The 26,620-nt window shown below is 44.1% G+C and overlaps 1 protein-coding gene across 5 annotated transcripts in view; it reads left to right on the top strand.

Moving 5' to 3' along the window:
- The first annotated feature begins 306 nt into the window (after nucleotides 1-306).
- RNF216 (ring finger protein 216) overlaps nucleotides 307-26,620 on the top strand; it is a 115,539-nt gene continuing 89,225 nt past the window's right edge. For 2 of the 5 annotated variants that reach the window (XM_070414309.1, XM_070414313.1), the window contains exons 1-7: nucleotides 307-428; nucleotides 2,282-2,325; nucleotides 14,492-14,611; nucleotides 22,053-22,186; nucleotides 22,884-23,741; nucleotides 25,505-25,581; nucleotides 25,961-26,063. In XM_070414309.1, the coding sequence (XP_070270410.1) occupies nucleotides 14,545-14,611; nucleotides 22,053-22,186; nucleotides 22,884-23,741; nucleotides 25,505-25,581; nucleotides 25,961-26,063 (1,239 nt within the window). In that variant the 5' untranslated portion in view covers nucleotides 307-428; nucleotides 2,282-2,325; nucleotides 14,492-14,544. Of the gene's footprint in view, nucleotides 429-2,281; nucleotides 2,326-13,848; nucleotides 13,867-14,491; nucleotides 14,612-22,052; nucleotides 22,187-22,883; nucleotides 23,742-25,504; nucleotides 25,582-25,960; nucleotides 26,064-26,620 lie in introns of those variants that run through there. The other 3 variants (XM_070414312.1, XM_070414310.1, XM_070414311.1) reach the window with 3 other exon arrangements.

Below are 26,620 nucleotides of genomic sequence, written 5' to 3'. Positions count from 1 at the left end.
CAGCGGGTGTGGTAGGTGCACAGCCGGTGGATTCCCCAGGTCACCTGCCCCCGCGCCCTTTTCAAAAAACTCTAGGGCGCCAGCCACACCTCCCCGGGTCGGGGGCGTCTCGGGTCCTTCCGTCCTCCCGCCTGGAGGGGGAGTCGAGCCTCCGTGGGCGGAGAGTGGAGGGAGCGGCGGCCGGGCGGCCTTCTCTATGGTCCCCTCCCCAGCCCCTCGCCCCGCCCGGTGCCTCTATGGTTCTTCCTGTCAGCAGTCGGGAGGGGGCGCTGTGCGCAGGCGCGCGCTGACGCCGCGGCGGGGCCGGAAGGAGCGCGGCGGTGGCCTCCGCGGCCGCGACGGAGCTGCCGGTTGCGGCTTGTGGTGACTGGGCGCCCGGCATCGGGGGCTTCCAAGCCCGCCTCGCGAGCCGGAGAGCTGAGTGGCGAGTAAGTGGCGGCCGCGGGCGCGCGGCTCCTCCGCACGCTCCTGAGGCGAGTGGCGTCTCCGCCCGGCGCCTCCTCCAGCGCGGGGTCGGGCGGGGGCCTCGGCCGTGAGGGGCGGCGGGGGCGCGGGCCGCGCGGGGCGGCCGTGAGGCGGGAGCGACAAAGGCGCGCGCGGCCGGAGGGCCCTGCCCCGCTCCCGTCACTTCGGGAAGTTTCTCGGGCCGGCGGCGCCGAAAGTCCCGACTTTCCTGGGCGCCCTCACGGGAGGCGGCGTCCGTGGAGCCGCGCGCGGCCTGGAGCGCGGGGGGCGAGGCGCTCTGACTGAACTCTGGGAGCCGCAGCCCCGCACCCCGCTCTGGGGGGTGTGTCCCCCGAAAGCCGGCGACAGCTCCGCAGCCCTCGGGAGGACGTCCGGGGGCGCCCGAGCCCGCCGCGGAGGAGGCGACCCTGACGGACGTGCCCGCGGGACGGGGCCGCCACCGCTTCGGGCCCCTTCAGCCCCGTGGCCGCCCGCGCCGAGTGCCTGCGGGGCCCGCTTGGTTCCAGGGCGGCTCCCGACAGGCAGCCGCCGGGACCGCGGGGAAGACTCGGAGGCGCGGCGCTGAGAGCCTCGGCGGGGCCTGTCCCGGGCGCGCTGCTGGCGGAGAGGGAAGCTGTGCGCCCGCGGGCAGAGGCCGGGACCGCCTCCGCCTCGAGCACCTTGTCCGAAGGAGGAGCGCGCAGAGTTGGCCTTGCCCTGCTTTTGTTTGTGATTCGTTGCCGCCAGCAACCTGCCCTCCGGTGTGGGCGAGGGTGAGGGGCAGGCCGCGGCTGACTTTGAGGAAATAGCTGGAGAGCCGGGGCCAGACCTGGGCCCTCCTTGTGAAACCTAAATGCAGGCTTCAGCCTGTGGAGAAATGGAAGAAGGAAGTAGGTGCGGGTCAGGGAGACTGAAAGTTTATAAAGTAGGATAGAGGAGAGCATCCGTGTTTGCTAACTGACAGCTGCTATTTAAAAAAAAGCAAAACATTTTTATTGATTTTGAGAGAGAGAGAGAGAGAGAGAGATGTGTGTGTGTGTGTGTGTGAGAGAGAGAAACAGCCACAGGCTGCCGCCTGCACGAGGGATCCAGTCCGGCCTGTGCCCTGACAGGGAATTGAACTGAAAACCGCCCAGCAGAGCCACACCATCCAGGGCAGCTATTTTTTTTTTTTTCTTCTTAACCCTCACCAGAGCATATGTTCATTGATTTTGGAGGAAAAGGAGGGGAGAAAGAGGGAGAAACGTCTGTGTGAAAGAGGAACACGGATTGGTTGTCCTGTCGCCGGTTCTTGCCAGACCCAGGATCAAACCCGGGTCTTGCCAGACCCAGGATCAAACCCGCAGCCTAAGCATGTGCCCTGAGGGAATCAAACCCTTTGGTATGCGTCACAAGCTGCAACCAACTGAGCCACCCCCTCAGGCTGGTGGCTGCTGTTTTATGAGTGCTTACCATATTCGGTTAAGATTTCAGAGACATCATAACTAATTTCACACCTAACCATGTTATTTTTTAAAAATACACTTTTATTGATTTCAGAGAGGAAGGGAGACGGAGAGAGAGAGAATCATTGATCAGCTGTCTCCAGGTGCACCCTGCTGCGGGATGGAGCCCGAAACCTGGGCATGTGCCCTGATGGGGAATAGAACCGTGGCCTCCTGTTCGTGGGTCGGCACTCAGCTACTGTGCTGCAGCAGCCAGGCCCTAACCATGTTTTTGTCGTTGTTAATCCTCACCTGAGGATATTTTTCCCATTGATTTCTTAGAGAGTGGAAGAGAGAGGGAAAGACAGAGAGATCAATGTGAGAGTAACACATTGATTGGTTTCCTCCTGCAGGTACCCTGATTAACGCCCAGGCCCAGGAGGAGCCTGCAAGCTCGGTATGTACCCTTGATGGCAATCAAACCCGTGACCCTTTGGACCCTTTGGTCTGCAGGCTGACAGTCTATCCACTGAGCCAAACCGGCTAGGGCTCTAACCATGTTATTTTATCCTCATTGCTAATCATAATAGGACAAAACATGATGCTATGTGCCAGATATTGTTCTAAGTGGTTTCCATATAGTAACTCTTAATCCTCAATGACGTGGGTTTTGTTATTCTTATTTTTAAAAGGAAGAAAATGAGGTGCTGAAAAACAACTTACCTAATCACAAAGCTTACAAGTGTCTGACTGGAATTTGAACTCAGTTTGATTCCAGTTCATGCTCCTAATTATCCTGCTATACCGGTGGATATTTATTTAAAAGGCTCTTATAGAGTATTTAATTTGTATCTGTCAGTGTGCTATGTCCTGGGACTATGGGAACAAATAAGATGTAAGGTCCCACCTTTTAGAACTTGTTTTAGCAGAGGAAGTGGATATTAAACACAGCTTCCTAAATAATTGTAGATTATTAGTGTGCCTAATTCTTTGAAGGAGTGAGACATGTGTGCATGAATAATGGGGATAGTCAGGAAAAATTTTTCTCTGAGGAAGTGACATTTAAGATGAAGTGAAGGATGGTAGAGTTCATTTGGTCAACGAGAGGCAGTGAGGAGTTATCCAGCCAGAGAAAAGAGCTGGAAGTGAAGGAGGAGCACGGCACACTCAAGAAACAGCCATTATCACTGCAGAATGGTGAATGGGGGAGAAGGAGGAGGTGAGGCTAGCTGTGTCAGCAAGTGTCAGGAGGCAACGTTTTGCAGGCCATGGCAAGGATTTTGATTATACCGTGGTGAGTTTTGTGGTTTAAAAAAAACAAACTCTCAGTGTTATATTAAAACATGTAAGGGTAGAACCTGTAGGCAGGGGAAAAAAGGACGGTGTCAAGAGAATTCAATTATAGAAAGGTCATTGAAAACATTGATTTTTTTTTTTTACCCCCTTGTAGATGAAAAAGTGCTTACTTAACTATTCTAGTTTCTGAACCGATATTCAGTTGACAGTTAAGGGGAAAAAAAATTTTTTAAGGGAAATCTTAATGTTATATGTTAAACTCTAGCCTACCCAATGAAGATTTTTAATTTAATTTTTTTATTAAAACTTTTGCCGAAACCGGTTTGGCTCAGTGGATAGAGCGTCGGCCTGCGGACTGAAAGGTCCCTGGTTCGATTCCGGTCAAGGGCATGTACCTGGGTTGCGGGCACATCCCTAGTAGGAGATGTGCAGGAGGCAGCTGATGTTTCTAACTCTCTATCTCTCTCCCTTCCTCTCTGTAAAAAATCAATAAAAAACAAAAAACAAAAAACTTTTACTGTAGAAAGATACTGATTACAGGATTTTTAGAGCTCTTTTAAACTCTGCTTAAACTCCAGACTAATTGTTTGCATAATTATACATGTAACTAGAGGCCCGGTGCACAAAAATTTGTGCACTCGGGGGAGAAGGGGGGGTCCCTCAGCCCGGCCTGTGCCCTCTCGCAGTCTGGGACCCCTCTGGAGATAACGACCTGCTGGCTTAGACCTGCTCCCAGGTGGCAGAGGGCAGGCCCAATCCCTAGGTGCAGCCCCTGGTCGGGCTCAGAGCAGGGCTGATTGGGGAGTTGGGGCGCCACCCCCTGTCATGCACAGAGCAGGGCGGATCAGGAGGTTGCGATGCCACCCTCAGTCACGCTCAGGGAAGGGTCAATTGGGTTGGGGCACCGCCGCCTATCACACTCAAGGCAGGGTCGATGGGGAGGTTGCGGCGCCACCCCCTGTCACCCACAGAGCAGGGCCAATCGGGGTTGGAGCGCTGCCCCCTGTCACGCACAGAGCAGGGCCCATCAGGGGGTTGGGGCTCCGTACCCTGTCACACACAGAGCAGGGCCAATCAGGGGGTTGGGCGCAGCCCCCTGTCATGCACAGAGCAGGGCCCATCAGGGGGTTGGGGAGCTCCCCCCTGTCACGCACAGAGCAGGGCCAATAGGGGAGTTGGGGCACCGCCCCCTGTCACAGACAGAGCAGAGTGGATCAGGGGGTTGGGGTGCTGCCCTCTATCACCCACAGGGCAGGGCCGATCAGGGGGTTGGGGCGCTGCCACTGTCACACTCCGGGCAGGGCCAATGGGGAGGTTATGGCTCTACCATGTCACACACACAGCAGGGCCTGTGGGGGAGGCGGGGTGTTGGGGCGCCGCACCCTGTCACACACAGAGCAGGGCCGATCAGGGGGTTGGGACGCCGCACCCTGTCACAGACAGAGCCGCAGGGCGATCAGGGGGCTTTGGTCGCTGCCCCCTGTCACGCTGATCCGGTGCCAGGAAGCCTCGCGGCTCCGCTGATCCCGATGCTGGGAGGCATATTACCCTTTTACTATATAGGATAGAGGCCTGGGGGCCAGCTGGTTTGCCCTGAATGGTGTCCTGGATCAGGGTGGGGGTCCCCACTGGGGTGCCTGGCCAGCCTGGGTGAGGGGATGATGGCTGTTTGCAGCTGGTCACACACCCTTCAGGGTGGGGGCCCCCACTAGGGTGCCTGGCCAGTCTAGGTGAGGGGCTGAGGGCTGTTTTCCGGCTGGCGGTTGACTGAAGCTCCCAACCGCTCCTTTTTTCCTTTTTTCTTTTTTATTCTGGGCCAGCTTTAGCTCTGGCTCTAGCTCTGAGGCTTCCACTGCTGAAAGCAGGTATCTGGTTTGTTTGGATTCTATAAACGAAACAATGTATAACTCCAGCTCTGAGATCCCTGAGGCTGAAAGCTGGTTTCTGGGGTTTTGTTTAGCTTCTATATTTGTTACAAAGTTTCAAACTGCCAGCTCAGAGGCCGGCAGCGGCAGGCAGGGAATGTTGGAGTCCTCTGTCACTGAAGCAAGCAAGCCTCATGTTCGCTTCCAGCTGCCTGGCTGCCGGCCGCCATCTTGGCTGACAGTTAATTTGCATATCACCTGATTAGCCAATGGGTAGGGTAGCGGTCGTACGCCAATTACCATGTTTCTCTTTTATTAGATTAGACTAGAGGCCCGGTGCACAAAAATTTGTGCACTGGGCTGGGGGGGGGGGGGCAGCCCGGCCAGTGCCCTCTCGCAGTCTGGGACCCCTCGGGAGATAACGACCTGCTGGCTTAGGCCTGCTCCCAGGTGGTAGAGGGCAGGCCCAATCCCTAGGTGCAGCCCCTGGTCAGGCTCAGAGCAGGGCCGACTGGGGAGTTGAGGTGCTGCCCCGTCATGCACAGAGCAGGGTGGATCAGGAGGTTGCGATGCCACCCTCAGTCACGCTCAGGGAAGGGCCGATTGGGGGGTTGGGGCACTGCCCCCGTCACACTCAAGGCAGGGTCGATGGGGAGGTTGCGGTGCCACCCCCTGTCATGCACAGAGCAGGGCCGATCAGGGGGTTGAGGCGCTGCCCCCTGTCACGCACAGAGCAGGGCCCATCAGGGGTGTTGGGGCTCCGTACCCTGTCACGCACAGAGCAGGGCCAATCCGGGGTTTGGTGCGCTGCACCCTGTCAAACACAGAGCCGCAGGGCAATCAGGGGGTTGGGGAGCTCCCCCCTATCAGGCACAGAGCAGGGCTGATCAGGGGGTTGGGGCGCCTTCCCCTGTCACGAACAGAGCAGGGCTGATAGGGAGGTTGTGGCCCCGCCCCCTGTCACACACAGAGCCGCAGGGCGATCAGGGGGTTTTGGTGCTGCCCCCTGTCACGCTGATCCCGGTGCCGGGAGCCTCACTGCTCCACTGATCCCGGTGCTGGGAGGCATATTACCCTTTTACTATATAGGATAGAGGCCTGGTGCAAGGGTGGGGGCTGGCTGGTTTGCCCTGAAGGGTGTCCTGGATCAGGGTGGGGGTCCCCACTGGGGTGCCTGGCCAGGCTGGGTGAGGGGCTGAGGGCTGTTTTCCGGAAGTGAGTGACTAAAGCTTCCAACCGCTCCTTGTTTTCTTTTTTTTTTAATTCTGGGCCAGCTTTAGCTCTGAGGCCTCGCCGCAGAAAACATCGATACAATGTTGCTAAAGCTCGGCTGAATGAAAGCTGGTCTCTGGGGTTTTGTTTACCTTCTTATTTGCAACATAGTACATAGTTACCTAGAGTTGTAGCTCAGAGGCCAGCAAGTGAGGCGGGGAATGTTTGAGTCTACAGCAAGCAAGCCTCATGTTCGCTTCCAGCTGCCTCGCTGCCGGCCGCCATCTTGGCTGACAGTTAATTTGCATATACTCACTGATTAGCCGATGAAAAGGGTAGCGGTTGTACGCCAATTACCATGTTTCTCTTTTATTAGTGTAGATTATGGATGGTATTCTACCTTAGGTCTTTCATTTTTGTCTATTTATTAAAATGAACATGCATTGCATTTTCTTATTCTGAATTCATCACCTGCCTTATTCTTTCTTAATAGTATCACCATCCTTCAGTTACCTGATCTCAACATCTAAGTCACCTTTGACTCCTTTCTTCCTCTTGTCCTGTTGGCCAATTACATACAAAAATCCTATTGAATCTAATTCTATAGTCAGTATCTTGTATCTTTTTCCTCCCCTGCTTACTGTTAGCTCTAGTTCAGACTTCACTAGCTCTTGTTTCTGGGTTTCCTGCCACCAGATGTCTTCTACAGTCTGTCTCATATATTGCAACTAGGTTGATTTTCTTTTCTCTTTTTTAAAAAAAATATGTTTTATTGATTTTTTACAGAGGAAGGGAGAGGGATAGAGAGTTAGTAATATTGATGAGAAAGAAACATCAATCAGCTGTTTTCTGCACACACCCTACTGGGGATGTGCCCACAACCAAGGTACATGCCCTTGACCAGAATCGAACCTGGGACCCTTCAGTCCACAGGCCGACGCTCTATCCACTGAGCCAAACCAGTTAGGGCTAGGTTGGTTTTCTTAAAGCACAACTCTCCATTGCTTCCCATTGGATAGGTAATAAAATTTGAGCTTCAGTTAGCTGTTGATACATAGCAAACCACACCCAAACTTAGTGACTTAGTACAACAATTTTATTTATTAAGAGTTTTGTGAGTCAGGATATTGGGAAGGGCTCACCTGGGCCATGTTTTTTCTCATCCACATGCTGTCAAACGAGATGGCTGGGGCTGGAGGACCCACTTCCAAAATGGCTTCTTCATTCCCAAGCCTTGTCAGAGACTGCAGGAAGACTGGGTTCTACTGGCCTTTCCCTCTCCATGTTGTGTGTCAGGGCTTTCCACATGGTGACTTGGCTTCAAGAGCCCAAGATGGAAGCTGCTGCATCCTTTAAAGGCTAAGTCTGGAGCTGGCACAACATTCAGTTTAGCTGAAATACTGCTATCTCTGTTAAACATTTCCTAACTGCCTGCCCTTCCCAATTGGAATAGTCTTTTTATTGCACTAATGACTTTATACTTTTTAGATAGTTAATTATATGAATACTAGAGACCCAGTGCATGGGATTCATGCACTAGTGGGGGGTGTGGCCTGCAGGGGTCAGCCCACTGTGGGAGCAGCCACTCATTCTGGTCAGCCTAGCAGCACTCCCCTTGTGGGAGCGCACTGACCACCAGGGGGCAGCTCCTGCATCGAGCGTCTGCCCCCTGGTGGTCAGTGTGTGTCATATCCACCGGTTGACTAGTCATTCTGGTCGTTCCGCCATTCGATCGCTGGGCTTTTATTATATAGGATAGGGTTTTCCTATTGATGGGACTCTCAAGTTCTTTGAGGCAAGATCCATGTTGTATTTTTTGATATTTATTCACCATGATGCATAACATTATTTACACCATGTGGCAGGCTCACAATAAATATTTGTTGAATTCTTTTACTGCATTTTAATTTTAAGTGTTAATGTAAATAATACCAATTTAGTATAGAAAAATCAGAAAATATAAGAAAGCAAAAAATATAAACTTTAAACTTACTACTTAGAAATAGACATTAGTAACTTTTTGTGTTGATTTAATATTAATTAAATGTTAGTACAGGTTTAGAAAGAATAGATATCCAAATACTGGTTAAGAAGCTAGAATTTGAATGAAGAGCAAAATTCATTTATAGACACTTGAAAAATATGTTAGGAGGAGGCATTGTGTGGGGCTGGTATGATGAGCATGTCAGCTTCTCCCAGCCTGTACTTGACTCTGCTTTGCCCACCTTTCCCTGGGAATGTTCAATGATGAGAGAGAATCATTGATCGGCTACCTCCTGCACGCCTACACTGGGGATCGAGTCCGCAACCCGGTCATGTGCCCTTGATCAGAATTGAACCCAGGACCCTTCAGTCCACAGGCCGACACTCTATCCAACGAGCCAAACCAGCTAGGGCATGCGCTAATTTTTTGTTTTATTTTGGAAGCATTAACTGATATTTGACTATAAAATATAGTCATAAACATAATTTTTATAATAAAGGGAAGAGGCAAGAACTGAAATCATCTTTTTTAGGTGGCATTTCTTATTTCTGGATTTCACTTTTGTTTAACTATTTTCTTCAGTTGTGTGATCAAGAAGTGAAAGACATAGTTTCTTGCTACTTCCAGAGGGAAAACAAAGTATCTTTTATAGAGAGAAGTAAGGGTTTTACTGTGAATAGTTTTAATACTAATGAAAAGTAACTTGTAAGAGAAAAAATACACTCATCCCCTCCCTTGTTTGGCTGCATTGCCAACTCTTATTATAAATAAACACTGCATCTACTGTATACTTGTGATAAAGCTCTTGTTTTGATGGCTTTTACCATACACAAAATGTCTGTCTCTCTCTCTCTCTCTCTCTCTCTCTCTATATATATATATACATACACATATATATATATATGTACACACACAAACACACGTATTTTATTCCTCACCTGAAGATATTTTGGGGTGTTTTTTTAAAAAGTATATTTTATTGATTTTTCTACAGAGGGGAAGGGAGAGGGATAGAGCTAGAAACATCGATGAGAGAGAAACACCTACCAGCCGCCTCCTGCACACCCCCCACTGGGTACGTGCCCGCAACCAAGGTACATGCTCCTGACCGGAATCGAACCTGGGACCCTTGAGTCTGCAGGCCGACGCTCCATCCACTGAGCCAAACCGGTCAGGGCTGGGGTTTTCTTTTTAGAGAATGGAAAGAAGCAAGAAAGAGAAATATCAGTGTGAGAGAAAAACATCATTTGGTTGCCTCCTGTATGTGACTGACTGGGAATCAAACTTTCCACTTTTCGGTGTCCGGACGGTGCTCCAGCCAACAGCCATCTGCCCAAGGCTGCTTTCTCATATTTTATTTACTCTTCAACACAGCCTCACAAGATAAGAATAGCTGTTTCTGTTTCACAGATAATAATAATAGTCATAATGTGACAGTTGCTATGTCCCAGGCACTATGCTAAACACTATACATATTTAACTCAATTCGTTTTTTTTTTCCCCATTTTGTTTTTATTAAATCTTTATTGTTCAGATTACATTTGTTCCTCTTTTTTCCTCCCCCATAACTCCCTTCCTCCCAGTTCCCGCCCCACCCTCCGCCCTCACTCCCCACCCACTGTCCTCATCCATAGGTGCACGATTTTTGTCCAGTCTCTTCCCGCATCTCCCACACCCCTTTTCCCCCCAAGAATAGTCAGTCCATTCCCTTTCTATGTCCCTGATTCATTATAATCACCAGTTCATTCTGTACATCAGATTATTTATTCACTTGATTCTTAGATTCACTTGTTGATAGATGCATTTTTGTTGTTTACAATTTGTATCTTTACCTTTTTCTTCTTCCTCTTCTTAAAGGATACCGTTCAGCATTTCGTATAATACTGGTTTAGTGGTGATGAACTCCTTTAGCTTTTCCTTATCTGTGAAGCTCTTTATCTGACTTTCAATTCTGAATGATAGCTTTGCTGGATAAAGTAATCTTGGTTGTAGGTTCTTGGTATTCATCACTTTGAATATTTCTTGCCATTCCCTTCTGGCCTGCAAAGTTTCTGTTGAGAAATCAGCTGACGGTCGTATGGGTATTCCCTTGTAGGTAATTGAGTCTCTTTCTCTTGCTGCTTTTAAGATTCTCTCTTTGTCTTTTGCTCTTGGCATTTTAATGATGATGTGTCTTGGTGTGGTCCTCTTTGGATTCCTTTTGTTTGGGGTTCTCTGCGCTTCTTGGACCTGTAAGTCCATTTCTTTCACCAGGTGGGGGAAGTTTTCTGCCATTATTTCTTCAAATAGGTTTTCAATATCTTGCTGTCTCTCATCTTCTGGCACCCCTATAATTCTGATGTTTGTACGCTTGAAGCTGTACCAGAGGCTCCTTACACTATCTTCGTATTTTTGGATTCTTTTTTCATTTTGCTTTTCCGGTTGGGTGTTTTTTGCTTCTTCGCATTTCAAATCTTTGGCTTGTTCTTGCGCTCCTCTGGTCTGCTATTGGGTATAATATTCTTTATTTCAGTCTGTGTATGCTTAATTTCTAGTTTCTTTATCGTAGCATCAAGGGTCTCATTAGTTTTCGTGAGGCTCTCCTCAAGTTTATTGCAAGCCCTCAAAATTGCGTTTTTTAGCTCTATATCCTCCATTTCTGTCATTTTTTTTGTCTCCGCATTTTTTATGCTTTCTTGGTGCACCCCCTTGTGGTCTTTGTGCGCAGTCTTGTTCTATCTAGTTAAGTCTTGATTGTTGTAGTTAATACTAGAGGGATTTGACCACGAGGCCGACTGGCTGTGAGAATCAGTTGTGTCTGCCTCGGGAAAACTTCTGTCCTCAGGAGAGGTGCTAATCTAGCCTTTGCCTGAGGCTATCCGGCAAATGGCTCTGGGCAGGGCTTGGGCAGGGCGGGTCGCACGGGATCAGCAGGGCGGGCGGAGGGAGCAGTTATGGCTGCTCTCAGTCCCGTTCCCAGAGGCTCTGCTTCTCAGAACCCCGGCAACCACCTCGAAGAGAAAGCTGCCCTCACGTTCCAACTGATGCTAGACAATCCCGCTTCTCCCGTTTGAGTCTGAGTCCCTAGAGACTCGCCCGGATCTGTAGCTCAGAGTCTGAGACTCTCTCCTGATTGAAAACGACAACCGCGCCCGCAGCCACCAGCCCGCTTTGCTCGCGCACCTCCGCACCTTTAAATTTTCCACACTGCGCCTCCTCTGAGCCTCGGAATGCTGTTGTCTTTCCTTCTAGTTGAAGAGTCTCTCCTCAGCCAGCCTTCCTGTGGTTCTGGGTGATGTCCGTTCCGTCTTTTAGTTGTATTTTTGAAGTGGTTGTTTGCGGCAGCAGTCTCCGGCGTTTACCTATGCCGCCATCTTGGTGGTCCTCAATTTGGTTTTAAAATAATCATATTTTTATTTTACAAATGGAGGAACTGGACTCAAGAGGTTAAGTGTTTTGCGCAGTTACTGGTTTACTAAATGGTGAAACCGGGTTTATACCTAAGCAGTCTGATCTGAAGCCCAGATGAGAGGACTGGATGTCAAGGGGTTGAATGACCTTTACAGAGAAATTAGAAGTAGAAATTTCATCAGATTCTTTTTCACACTGCAGCTTCGGGCTACTGTGTGCTATTCATGAAGAAACTTGCTTAACTACAAGCTTGACATTCTAACTAAATTAGATGTAAAATAAATCACTGTTCCTTTTGATTTACAGTGTAAAACTGAAGAAACCTAGTTGTGGTAAAAGAAGAAATAAGAAACTTGGTTATTGTAATTAAGTGTTCAAAATACTTTTTAAAAATTATATTTGAGCCCTACCCGGTTTGGCTCAGTGGCTAGAGTGTCGGCCTGCAGACTGAAGGGTCCCAGGTTCGATTCCGGTCAAGGGCATGTACCTTGGTTGCGGGCACATACCCAGTGGGGAGTGTGCAGGAGGCAGCTGAATCGATGTCTCTAACTCTCTATCCCTCTCCCTTCCTCTCTGTAAAAAAATCAATAAAATATATTGTTTAAAAAATTAAATTTGAAAGAAAAGTCAGTACTTGAATCGATGCAGTTCAGATTTGACAAGAGCTTTTCTTTATATCATACTATTTATAAATAGCATTACTGTTATTTCAAGTAAAGACAAACTTATGCTTGGATGTGGGATTTCTAAAATTTGAGATACCTTTGTCCAGTTATAGATACCAGAAAGTTCTGTTGTAAAACAATCTTGATATACAACTTTGTATTATCTAAGTTGGAAAATGCTGATATTATTTGACTATTTACTCTTTGTAGACGTTAATGAGAGAAACCGGGTGGGGAGCTTACCTCTAAAGTACATAATTTCTCCCAGGAAGGCAAAGAAAATTGAGATTTTTTTAGGTATGAAGAAAAATGTTGAGTGACTAAGTTACAGATAGGATCTTGGAACTAAGAGGCCCCATAGCAGTTACAGTTATACCCTTTTGGTTCTTATTTATTGATTTTCATTCTTGTAATTTTTCAAAGGAAAGCAGGAAAATGGTTCAAAATCAAATTATAGAAAGAATTAAAAGTAATAATATTCTCCTTCTGATTCCCAATTACTGTTTCACATAGGCAACCACTTTCACCCCCCCTTATAATGGATTTGTTTCCCCTAACTTTTCATAGTATAATATAACACACAGAAATAAGTTTCACCCCAAACAACTAAGTTTAACCCTGTGCCTAAACTGGATCTAAATGGAATCATTCCATACACACACACACACACACACACACACACACAAAACACACTTTTTATGTCTGGATTTCTTCACTCAGTAACTATGTTTTAATATCTACCCACATTGTATGTGACTGTAATGGCTTCATTTCTTTTTTCTGTATAAGGTTTTAATTATATGAACATACCATAATGTATTTGTCCATTCTATCATTGATGTGTGTCCCTTTTAGTTTTTGGCTTGTAGAATTAATGCTGCTGTGAACATTCTTGTGCATACACCTGATAAATGTAAACTATGTTTCTATAATTCAGACTTCTAGCAGTGGATTGTTGGGTCTTTAGGGGACATATATCTCCCACTGTAATTATAAGGTATCAAGCTTTTTTGCACAGTTATGTTACCTATTTACATTCCCATAAACAGTGTAGGAGGGTGCCCTTTTCTCCACATGCTCACAATACTTGTTACATGTTGTCTTTTTTATAATAGCCATTCAGACAGATGTGAGGTGATATGCATTTCCCTGATGATTAGTGATGTCTTTTCATGTACCTGTTGGCCATTTGAATATCTTACTTGGAAGAAAGGATTTAGGTCCTTTGCCATTTTTAAATTGGATTATTTGTATTTTTGGTGTTAAGTAATATGAATTCTTTATATATTTTGGATTTTAACCCCTTATCAATTAGGTGATTTACAAATATTTCCTCCCATTCCACTGGTTGCCATATAATTGAGTTTTTTTTGTTTTTGTTTTTTATTTTATTGATTTTTTACAGAGAGGAAGGGAGAGAGACAGTCAGAAACATCGATCAGCCGCCTCCTGCACATCCCCCACTGGGTACGTGCCTGCAACCCAGATACATGCCCTTGACCGGAATTGAACCCAGGACCCTTCAGTCCGCAGGCCGACGCTCTATCCACTGAGCCAAACCGGTTTCGGCATAATTGAGTTTTTAAGTATACTTTTTGTTTTTTATATGTTCCACCTGTCCTTTGATCTTTCATTTATCTTTTATACGTTATTTTGCAGTAATCGTTCTTATTTATTTCACTAGAGGCCCGATGCACGAAATTCATGCACTCGGGTGTGGGGTCCCTCAGCCCAGCCTGCACCCTCTCACAATCTAGGAGCCCTCGGGGAATGTCCAACTGAGGGCCTAGGCCTGCTCCCCACAGGGAGCGAGCCTAAGCCAACAATCGGACATCTTTAGCGCTGCTTGGAGGTGGGAGAGGCTCCCACCACCGCCACTGTACTCGCTAGCCGTGAACCCGGCTTCTGGCTGAGTGGCACTCCTCCTGTGAGAGCACACTGACCACCAGGGGGCAGCTTCTGCATTAAGCATCTGCCTCTGGTGGTTAGTGCGCGTCATAGCAACTGGTCGTTCCACCGTTCGGTCTATTTGCATATTAGCCTTTTATTATATAGGATTGTTTCCTCTTTTGTTGGCTTTATTAGCTTTAGTTATGTATTCATTTAGGTTTTTTTCTTTGTGGTGTTTTCACCAGATACATGGGAAGAGTTTTAATACTTCCCTCATTCTTAATGTTCTTTTTTTCTTCGTTTTCTGTCCCTTTGGAACAGGTAGTCACCATGTTTAGATATTAGCAAGCAAATGTGTATGTCCGAATTTGAAAATGGCAGAGGGAAATAACAATGAAGAGGTAATTCACTTAAACAACTTTCACTGCCACCAGGGGCAAGGTAAGTGTTGGTTCTCACTTTCTCCTTTTACCATTTTTCCCTTAGTACTACCGTTATATCTTCTTTAAAATGAACCTCTTTTGCACCATGCAGAACCCAGAGATGTCTCATTTTTAGGTCTCAGAGCATCAGGTGTAAATGGACTTACCAGACTAGAATTTTGTGTCAAATGGTGATACCTAATGGCATGATTGAAGGTTAAGAATCTTCTATCACAAGTAGATTAATAAGCTATGAATTAACAGTCTAAAAAGAGCTGTGACCATGTAGTCCTTGGACCTTAAGAAATTGGAGTTTGAGAAAAGTGGCAATTCTCTGTTTTTGAAGGAATGGTGATTGCAAAGGAATACTCCTCCAGACCAAAAAGTACTAAAGCTGTTGATTAAGTATTTGCCAGGAGATTCTGGTTTAGCCTTATAGGGAATTTTAGGACATGTATTCTTTCATTTTACGGTGTCTTAAATTTGGGAAAATTCTGCCGGAAGCCGGTCCATCCTTGCTGCTTGACACAGTCGCTGCAGGAAAGAAACATCTGCACAGCATATGTTTCAAGGGACCTGGCATATATAGCATATTGTTCTTAATATGTTTGCTCTCCTTAGTGCCATGTGTTTTAACCAAGGTCACCTCTCTGAGAAAGGTTGTTTCCCCAGGTGGGGATTTTTCCCTGAGGTTAGGGAGGGGATACAACCCCTTAATTAAGTGCCAGGCGGGTAGTTAAGCTACATAATCTTTACTCCCTGGAATGGAGATAAGAAACGCCCTAACCTTTGTAATAGAAATTGACAGGATTAAAATCGGCTGGTATAAATACGGATGTAACAAGACAATAAACATCAGATCCTCATCAGATCCTCATCAGTCCCTAACCAGAACTCCGACCAGAACTTTGGCTGGAGATCCTGGCTAGAGGTCCTGACTAGGCTGCTGATCAACTGAAGGCTGTCTTCGTGTCATTCCTTCTTCGCCGACTCCGTCCACACCCTTGGGGACCCCTGGACCCGCTGGGATTGGACTCCAGCAAAATTCATTGCTTCATAAAAGGAAGGAAGCCTGCATTTCTATAACTTCATTCCTAAACATGAAATTTCCTGCCAAATCCTGGTACACATTTATACATTGCTAAGAAAAAATTTTAAGCCAATGAGTAGGAAAAGATAATTTTTGCAACTATAATTTCATGAAAGAGGTTGTGCCAGGTTTTTTTTGTGGCTGTTTTTTCCCATTGGTAATATTTTGTGCTTATGATGACTTTTTTTTCCAGCAGGGGATAAATTATATATATTTGGCTTTCAAAGCATTTAAAATTGAGCAAATTTTATTAAGCAAATAAATTGAGAAAAAGAAATAAAATTGCTTAAGCTGTGCAAATTATGAGTACTACAAAAGGAATATTGATTTTTAAAAATATATATATTTTATTGATTTTTTACAAAGAGGAAGGGGGAGAGATAGAGAGCTAGAAACATCGATGAGAGAGAAACATCAATCAGCTGCCTCTTGCACACCTCCTACTGGGGATGTGCCCGAAACCAAGGTACATGCCCTTGACCGGAATCGAACCTGGGACCCTTCAGTCCGCAGGCCGACGCTCCATCCAGCGAGCCAAACCGGCTACGGCAGGAATATTGATTTTAAAAATATACTTTAATTTAGAGAGAGAGGAAGGGAGAAGGAGAGATAGAAACATTGATGAGAGAGAAACATCAATTGGCTGCCTCCTGTAGGCCCCGTACTGGGGATTGAGCTCGCAACCCTGGACCATGTGCTTTGACTGGGAATCAAACAAGTGACCTCTTGGTGCCTGGGACGACGCTCAACCAACTGGGCCACACTGGCTGGGCGGAAATACTGATTTTTTTAAGGCTTTTCTAAATTGTACATTTTAATTTGGTAGTGATTATAGCTATAATTTATTGTGGTTAAGAAAGTTTTAAATATTAGATATACTTTGTATATATGCTCATTTCCAAATTTTCTGAACATCTATAAATTAATGTGGTAATTGTTTTTTAATTAAGTCTTAAATATACTTGAAAATTTCTTTAAGAATAATAATTTTCTTTTGGGAAAACATTGACTTTGGAGTAATTTTTTGTTGTGGTGGTGGTGGTTTTTTTTAAGCTCTATTTGGCTTTATTAAGCAATTCATGAATTGGGGAGCATCCCATCAAGCAACTAGAAGGGTGCTCCCTGGAGGTATATTTTTCTGTTAGACAGGTTTTATGTATTGCACCCATCATGAGGACTGTTTTTAGGCATACAGAGTTGTTTTGTTTTTATTAGCTGTATTGATAATTTTGATTATGCCAACCCTTATAGGTTGTTTTTTTTTTTTTAATATATTTTATTGATTTTTTACAGAGAGGAAGGGAGAAGGATAGAGAGTTAGAAACATTGATGAGAGAGAAACATTAGTCAGCTGCCTCCTGCACACCCCCTACTGGGGATGTGCCCGCAACCAAGGTACATGCCCTTGACCAGAGTTGAACTCGGGATCCTTGAGTCTGCAGGCTGATGCTCTATCCACTGAGCCAAATTAGTCAGGGCTATAGGTTTTTTTTGTAATCATCTTTATTGAGCTACTAGAGGCCCGATGCACAAAATTCATGCAAGAGTAGGCCTTCCTTCCCCTGGCTGCCAGCACCGGCTTCCCTCTGGCACCCGGGACCCAGGCTTCCCTCACAGCCCCTGCTTTATCTGGAAGTAAGTCTGGTCTAATTAGCATATTAAACTTTTATTATAGATAATTTACATACAATAAATGCACACCTTTTAAATGTATAGTTCAGTGAGTTTTGAAAAATGAATACACCCATATAACCATCACCTCAGTCATGCCATAGAACATCTTTGTCACCCCAGAAAGATTCCTTTCTGCCTCTTTGCAGTCAGTCTTCACCCCACTCCTGGACTAAGGAAACCACTGGTCTGCCTTTTGTTGCTATACAATTTCATATAAATGGAAGCATGCAGTATGTATTTTTTGTGCCTGAGTTATCCTGCCCAACATCATTTATTTTGAGATTTATCCATGTGTTACATGTATAAGTAATTTAGTCCTTTTTAATTGTTGAATAATATTCACCTAGAATTCTAAACCTAGTGAAAATAGGCTTTAATATGAAGGTAAATTAGAGTTTAAAACTATAGGAATGAAAAAGATACATTATGCAGATAGTAGCAAAAAAAAGAACTAGTATGTCTGTATATTATCAGGTAAAATAGACATTCCAGCCAGGAGTATTAATAAGATTTCATAATGATAAAAGAATCAGTGCACTGAAAAGATAAAACAATTCTAATCCCTACACACTTAGTAACATGGTGTCAAAAGACACAAAGCAAAAACTTACAGAACTAGAAGAAGAAATGAACAAATCCACACTCATAATGGGAAGTTTTAGCATGTTTCTTTAAATAACTGGGAGAGAGCCAAGGACACACAAAAATTGTATGAATAAAGAATATTGGAAGAACAAGATCACCAAACTTGACATAATAGACCCAATGTATTTACCAAAATTGACCATATTTTGAGCCACAAAACAAGTTTCAATTTTCAGAGGATTGAAATTTACGTAGATTATACTAGAGGCCTAGTACACGAATTCGTGCACAGGTGGGGTCCCAGGGGTAGAGGGGGGACATGATCGGCCCTCTGGGCAGGTGGTGGGATGCCCTTGCCAGCCCAGGATCCAGATCCATCCCACTGATGTTCACGCTGGTTGTCGGGAGACACCTGGCGGCCGCTTTTATATCCTTTCTTCCTTGCTTAGCGTCTAGGGAGTGGGTGTCGCCATGGTGCCCGAGGCCAACTTTCAGGAGGCCGGTGGCGCTGGTCCATTGGTGCCTGGCCCATTCTCCAGAGATTAGACCTGTATGACTACTGAAGGAGGGAGTGGCTGCCACCAGGCTGGTGGGCTGCCAGGACGGGTCAGTCAGCTGAGCAGCGCTGCCGTTGAGCATCTGCCCCCGGTGGTCAGTGTGTGTCATTAACAACCAGTTGACCTGTTGTTCTGGTTGTTCTGTTGCTTAGGCTTTTATATATGTAGATTCCTTAGCTATGTTGGAATTAAGTCATAAATCAGTTATAGAAATATAATTAGTCCCTATATGTATGGATAATAGGAGTATACTTCAGAACAACCCATGTTTCAAAGAAATCAACAATGAAAATTGGGAAAATTTTTGAACTGCGTGATAGTGAAAATACAATCTATTGAAGCTTATGAGATGCATCTAATATCATGTTTTGAAGAAAACTTATATGTGCATAAGAAAACAAAGCTAAATGTCAAGAAAACTAAAATGCATATATTGAATAAAAAATAAAGCTGGGAAATTAGTAATCTATACCTGGGCTCAGCAAACTGAAATGGCCAGATAGTCACTTTAGCTTTGCAGGTCATATGGTCTCTGTTGAAACTACTCGGCTATACCATTGTATTGTGAAAGCAGCTGTAGATCCTATTAATAAAAGCCTAATATGCTAAGTGTCTGACCATTCGACCAGTCGCTATGATGCGCACTGACCACCATGGGGCAGATGCTCCGACTAGTAGGTTAGCTTGCTGCTGGGATCCAGCCTATCGGGACTGGGCAAGTCGGGCCAGACATGCCCTGGAGCCCTCTCAGGGTCCCTCCTGATCGTGCACCGGGCCTTTAGTAATATATTAATGATTTAGCATCACTGTGTACCAATAAGGACATGAAGTAAAAAGTACTCTTCTACACTGCTGGTGGGAGTGTAAATTGGTGAAAACAATTTGGAAAATTGTTTGGCTTTGTCTACGAAAAGTGAACATAAGCTTTCCATATGACTCATCAAAAAATGCACCCAACTGAAATGAGTATACCCAGAGACATGTCCAAGAATGTTCCTAACAGCATTGTCCAGGACAGCCAAGACTGGAACCAACCCAGATATCCATCTGCTGAAGAATAATTAATTTAAGGAATAGTCATATAGTGGATTACATACAGCAAGGGAACTACTGCAACATGCAGCAACATGGATACATCTTGGATATATTATTTCTTATATCTTGGATGTAGAAAGCTAGAAACAAAAGAATATACTAAAAAAAAACAAGGAAAATTAATCTGCGGAGTTAAGAAATTCCTAATGTGCTAGAAATGTTGTATTTGCTGCCCTTAGTGATGGTGGTTTTACAGGTTACAGGTATGGATTTTTTGTATTATTAGTTCATGGAGTTATACACTTGATTCATAGACTTTGCTTTGCTATATATACTTTAATTTTTTAAAGTATATTTTTAAAAGCTAATGTGTTTATGGAGTGTTGAGAATCTTGTCAACCATTGGGCTTCACTGTAAGATGATGGATTTCAAACCAGCTTTTTCATTGGGTCCTTTTTGAGGGCTTATTCTATCAGAGAAGTATCTACAGTTTCCTGCATGTGGAATCTAAGACTGCCAGCATTCAGGGAGCCAAGCAGCAGAAGGCAGCAGGGGTCTTATTCATTATGCTGTTTCAGTGGCACCCCTTTCCTTTCTTGACCCCAGCCTGGTGTCTAGTACCTCTCTGTCTCAGAAGCTAGAATGGACCTCCACAGGGTCGGTCTTCTGAATGGCCAGGTGAGAAGCTTGGCAAATTCTCTCCCCAAAATCAACGATAAAGTTAGACAAAATGGTCAAAAACAACATTTAAAGACTGGAAATGACAAAAGACTTACAGTAATTAAGAATATTTGTTCAAGAAAATCTAGGATTCTGCAGAATGAGTTAGGCCACTTCTGATTGGCGGCCGTCTCTGCAGGTTGCATTTGAGCCTTCTCCACTCTGCTAGAGCTCTGGCCATCTGTTTCTCTCTTGCCAGCTGTCATCTCCCTTTCTCTTCTTTGTCTACTTGAGAGGTTATGCTTTTAAGTTCCGTTACTGTCATTTTCGTGAGGTTTCAGGAGGTAGTGATGATAATCACTTGAATTCATTTTGCCAGATTTAACCAGACGTCCTCTATCATGTACTTCCCAGGCCCTCTGTTCAGTTGGTTAGATTTATTACTCTACTGTGTAGGTAGCAATGGACTTGAAATCAGGCAACTTTACTGTGTGTCAAGTACTAGAATAGGCATTTTATGTGAGCTTTCTCAACTAATACAATTACTTGCGGTAGGCACCATTGTTCACCTTTTTTTAATGTTGAGAAAATGTATGTTTAAAAAGATAGATAACAGCAGCCAGTTGCTAGCTGAGCCTGTGGTGGAGCTGAGATTTTAACCCAGGCAATCTGACCTTACAGCACACAGACTTAACCTGTTTTAAACAGCCATCCCTGGCATTACCACAGCTCTGTTGCAGGAATGAAATGAGATAATTGATTTTAGATTGCTTTTCAAATTGTTCGTTTGGTACCATAAAATACATATATGAGGCATTAACCTTTAGAAAGGTTAGAGTTTTAATAGAGAAATTTCAAAATTTGTAATGTGAGACCTCTTTCTTTTTTTATATATATATTGTATTGATTTTTTACAGAGAGGAAGGGAGAAGGATAGAGAGAAACATCGATGAGAGAGAAACATTGATCAGCTGCCTCCTGCACAACCCCTACTGGCATGTGCCGCACCAAGGTAACATGCCCTTGACCGGAATCGAACCTGGGACCTTTCAGTCCGCAGGCCGATGCTCTATCCACTGAGCCAAACCGGTTAGGGCTCTTTTTTTAAAAAATATTTATTTTCTAGCACAGTTAGTGCACTTTGATTTCATTGCCCATTTTAGCTTTAACAGTCCCATGGAGCTATACAGGAAAAAATATCAGATATTCAATAATTCACCTCCAACATGATCTATCTTCAGACAAATTAAAGGAGTTATAGGCAAACAGAATTACTATATCTAGATAATGTTTAGCTCTAGTTACATTTAAAAAGAAACTAGGAAAGTTAAATTGCTTACTATCAAAGATGCTATAGCAGTGTTTGGTTGAAACACTGAAATATGTTTCTATAAATGATACTTAAGGTTATGGCTAAGATGAGCACATCTTAATATTTTAAATCTTAAAAATTTTACTATTTTGAGTGAAATTTTTTTCAGACCTATCAGTTTGAATGACAGTGTTTTATTCTCTGGGAGGATTAGACATGAGTGTAGGTATGATTTCAATTTTAAGAATTGACAGATTCATCAACAGATTTTTCCAACTGAGTATAAGAAAAAGTTGGTAAGGAATTGTTAAAGAAAAAGAGCATAAGGAATTGTCAGGTTTTCTCAAGTGGTTCCCAAAATGTATTTTTGGCAAAGATCAGCATGGAAACATGGCTCTTAATGCTTAGGTATTTGTCACTTGAGGAGGTACCACTAGCCACGAACTTGGCTTTAGACATGACCTTTTGCATCCCAAAACTAAAATCTAAAGAACAGAATGTGATTGTGCCCAACTCCTGGTAACAGTATTTTCTGCCTGTTTTTAGACTGGATCAGTCTCAGAGATGGACCCATCACCATTTCTGATGACTCTGATGAAGAAGGAGTTCCAATGATGGTCACCTCAGCTTCTCAGCAACATGACGAAGAGGACCTGGATGATGATGTCATCCTGACAGAAGTGAGTTTTCTTAAACTTAACCCATGATGAGCATAAGGATATACATTATTTATTTATTTTTTTTTAATTGTATTTATTTTTTTAAGAGAGATAGAGCAAGAGAAACATCGATATGAGAGAGAATCATCGCTTGGTTGCCTCCCTCACGTACCCCAACCTGGGATTGAACCCACAACCTGAGCATGTGCCCTGACGGGGAATTGAATCAGTGATCCTTCGTTGCACAGGACGATACTCAACCAATTGAGCCACACTGGCCAGGGCTACATTTTTTATTTTAGTAAATAATGCCAAATTACTCTTCTAATTTCATTGCCAGTGTCCCATAGCCTTACCAATGCTTGCTGTTATCTAAATTTTTCTAGTCTTGTGGGGAGGAAAAAAACTTTTTCATTTTTTTAATGTGTTGTCATTTTTTCATTATTTTCTCTCCAGTAGTTTCTGTTTAGTGGTTTCAGATGAAATTATAATTCAAACTATAATTCAGACTTCAATATAAGAATGGCTACTTTTATTCTGATAGTGAATATAGTATGATCAGATTTCAGTGTTACCACAAGTGTGAAGGATAAATTTTGTGGATGAAGGTGTTTTTGTTTCTTTCCTGTCCTATCTCAGAAGCTGCATATACGTACATAAGGAGGCCATAGACATAGGAAAGAAATTGAATTATTATTAAAATTTCATTTTTTCTTAGACAAGTAAACCTCAGACATCACGACCCAATCTCATCAAACCAGCTGCCCAGTGGCAAGATCTCAAAAGTTGGGGAGAAGAAAGGCCTAAAAAATCTAGAGCAGCCTTTGAATCAAATAAGAACAACTATTTTGCAGTGTATAACAGCTCATTGTTTGATTCTGGGGCACAGGATGATTCTGAGGATGACTACGATGAATTGCTGGATCTTGGGCCTCCTGGAGTTTCTGAATTCATTAATCCAAGTGGCCAAACAGAAAGAGAACCCAAGCCTGGACCAAGTCATAACCAAGCAACAAATGATATTGTCAACCCCGGATCAGGGCCAAAAATCATCTGGAGAAAAAATGGCCTTCTTATTCCAGATAATGATCCTTTGGACACTCAGAACCAGTCATCTGAAGACTCAGAGACAGACCTTCTATCAAACCTCGGAGACTCGACTGATATGCTAGATGATCAGACCATCGAAGACGACTGCTGGTTAGAAAACCCTCCTTACTTCCATTCTCTAAACCAACAGCCCCGTGAGAGAGCAAACCAGGTTGTTCCTCAGGAGCGGCAGCCTGAAGCAGAACTGGGCCCGTTGTTCTATCAGCATGAGCCCCTTGGGCTGGCTTTTCCAAGGCCGGCTTTTCCAAGACCAGAACCCCAGCACGACGGCATTCCAGGCCCCTCTTCTCCTCAGCCCGCCCATCTTCTAGGAGAGCTTGAAGATCAACAGCTAGCAATAGACGACGACGAGCCAGGCCCAGCCTTTCCACTACAAGGATCTCAGGAGCCCAATTTGGAAAACCTTTGGGAGCAAGAAGCTAATGAAGTAGACCAAGAAGTTGTTGCAATACTAGTGGAAGAAACAGTAAGTTTGATTTCATTAAGTAAATACGTATAGGCACTAAATATACTGAGTTTCCTTTTATTGCAAAAACATTGTGTGTGTGGACTTCACTTTCCTAAGGGGTACATTTATAGAAGAGAAACATGAAAATTAAATCAGAATTTCTTAATCTATTTTTAAACTCCCAGCAAGCCCTTTGGGATTCTAGCTGTAGATCATGGATAACTTGGTGCTGTCATAAGAGCAATCCCCCCAGTAAACCTTAAAGCAGGTTTACCAAATTACCCAGAGCTGCACTGTCCAATGTGTAGGCTCATGCAGCTGGTTAAGTTTAAATGTCTATAAAATTTAAAGTCTTGTTTTCAGTGCCACCCATCACATGTTAAGTGTTTGATAGCCACATGGGCTGAACAGCTACTACATTGGAAAGCACAGAGTAGAACATTTCCATCTTTGTAAAAGTTCTGTTGGCTAACATTGATGTAAATAGTAGGACAGCCCGGCTAGTGTGGCTCAGTGATTGAGTGTCGACCTATGAACTAGGAAGTCACAGATAGATTCCTGGTCAGGACACATTCCTGGGTTTTGGGCTCAGTCCCCAGATGGGGTGTACAGGAGGCAGCCGATCGACTCTCTTTCATCATTGATGTTTCTCTCTCTCTCTCTCTCTCTCTCTCTCTCTCTCTCTCTCTCTCTCTCTCCCCCCTTCCCCTTTTTCTGAAATCAATGACAGTATATTTTTAAAAAAATAAAAGTAGCCGTGGCCAGTTTGGCTCAGTGGATAGAGCATCAGCCTGCGGACTGTAAGGTCCCAGGTTCGATTCCGGTCAAGGGCATGTAACCTTGGTTGCGGGCACATCCCCAGTGGGAAGTGTGCAGGAGGTAACTGATCGATGTTTCTCTCTCATCGATGTTTCTAACTCTCTATCTCTCCCCTTTCCTCTCTGTAAAAAAATCAAATCAAATCAAATAAATAAATAAATAAATAAATGAATAAAAAAGTAGTGCAGAGCCCTGGCCAAGTAGCTCAGTTGATTAGAGCATCATCTGATACACCAAGGTTGTGGGCTCGATCCCACTCAGCCAATGAACGCATTAATAAGTGGAACAACAAATTAATGTTTCTCTCTCTTCCTCTCAAAAAAATTAACAGTACAGGGCTTCATGTCCTGATTCTGATGCCCATGCCTTTGAACACTCTCTTAACCCTTCCTCACTAGATGTTTTCATTTGGCCACTAGGTTGTGTGCTTCCTGAGGGTAAGCACTAGATTGTGCTTTATTCCACTTGGAATCCCTTTGCCTGGGCAGAAATGTTCCATATTTATTGAAAGAATGAAGGACCAGGTGATCTCCAGGGATCTTTCCATATTCTATATAGACAGATGAATCTGGGCACCTGGTGTGGAGTTTTAAGCCAGACACAAACTTGCTTTATAGCTCTTTCCTAGTTTGTAATTATTTGACATCTGTGTGTGTGTGTGTGTGTGTGTGTGTGTGTGTTGTATATTTTTATTGATTTCAGAGAGGAAGGGAGCGGGAGAGAGAGAAACATCAATGATGAGAGAGGATCATTGATTGCCTCCTGCACGCCCCCTACTGGGGATTGAGCCCACAATCTGGGCATGTGCTGCCCTTGACTGGAATGGAACTTGGGACCCTTCAGTCCACAGGCCAATGTTCTATCCACTGAACCAAACCAGCTAGGGCTGACATCTGGTTTTTATTGCAATTTGAAAACATTCTAATGGATGAAATGTACAGAATGTTTTTATTCCTTTCCAGGAAGCAAGATTTCCAGATGTAGCAACTGGCTATATTGAGGAATTAATTCATTTGAAGAATTATTATGATTTGAATGTGTGAGTATACCACCATGCCTTTCTTTCTTTCTTTCCTTTTTTATTGTAGTAAAACAAAAATTTATAATTTAACCATTTTTTGAAAAAATATGTTTTTATTGATTTCAGAGAGGGAAGGAGAGAGAGATAGAAACATTGATGATGAGAGAGAATCATTGATTGACTGCCTCCTGCACTCCCCACACCAGGGATCAGGACCACAACCTAGGCACATGCCTTGACCAGGAATCAAACTGTGACCTCCTGGTTCATAGGTCAATGCTCAACCAATGAGCCACACCGACCCGGCAGGACTTCATTTTTCAAACATTGTGTTTGAATCAATGAGCAAGTGTGGGATTTGGAAGCAGTATGAAAATAACCTCATTTATTTTTGCAGACTTTGTAATTTTCTTCTGGAAAACCCAGATTATCCAAAGAGAGAAGATCGAGTCATTATCAACCCGAGTAGCAGCCTGCTTGCTAGTCAAGATGAGTTAAAGGCAAGTATTGAGTTCTTGTTTTGTAGTCTCTATCTGGAAATGCTCTGCTTCTTTTCATCGTCTTTATGAGAAGAAAGTGCTTTGTCAGGACACATTTTTAAAGACTAGCCAGGAAAATAGGATTTCAGAATATATTTATTCTTTAGTGGGATTTACCCATCTGAGCCACTTTGAATTCTGAATTTAATTCTTCCCTTTCTCACAAAAAATTAAACAAATCCTCCATCTCTCTCATCCTACGAAGTAAGTTCCTAAAATGAAACAGGAATTGGCCAGGATTTTCTGTATCATCTCAGTTATTTTTTAACATTGAAAATTGAAAACATGAAAAGTTTTAAATATGAGTCCTGTTGAAAGATTTCATATTGATCACCTATATATCCAGCAGTATTTTAAAAGTAAACATTTTACTGTATCCACTTTGCCACCTATCTGTCCCTCTGTCCATCAGCAGCTCTCTCTTGTATTTCATTTCATTATAATTTATTTAAAAGTAAATCTCAAAAGCATCGATATACTGTCGAAAACATACTTCAGCCTGCAGATCATTGCCTAGA

Source organism: Myotis yumanensis, unplaced genomic scaffold, assembly GCF_028538775.1.
Source record: "Myotis yumanensis isolate MYYU_CA2020_CCGP unplaced genomic scaffold, mMyoYum1.0.hap1 SCAF_5, whole genome shotgun sequence".
NCBI lineage: Eukaryota > Metazoa > Chordata > Mammalia > Chiroptera > Vespertilionidae > Myotis > Myotis yumanensis.
The sequence above is the reverse complement of the archived record's forward strand: the minus strand, read 5'-3'. Positions and strand labels throughout refer to the sequence as shown.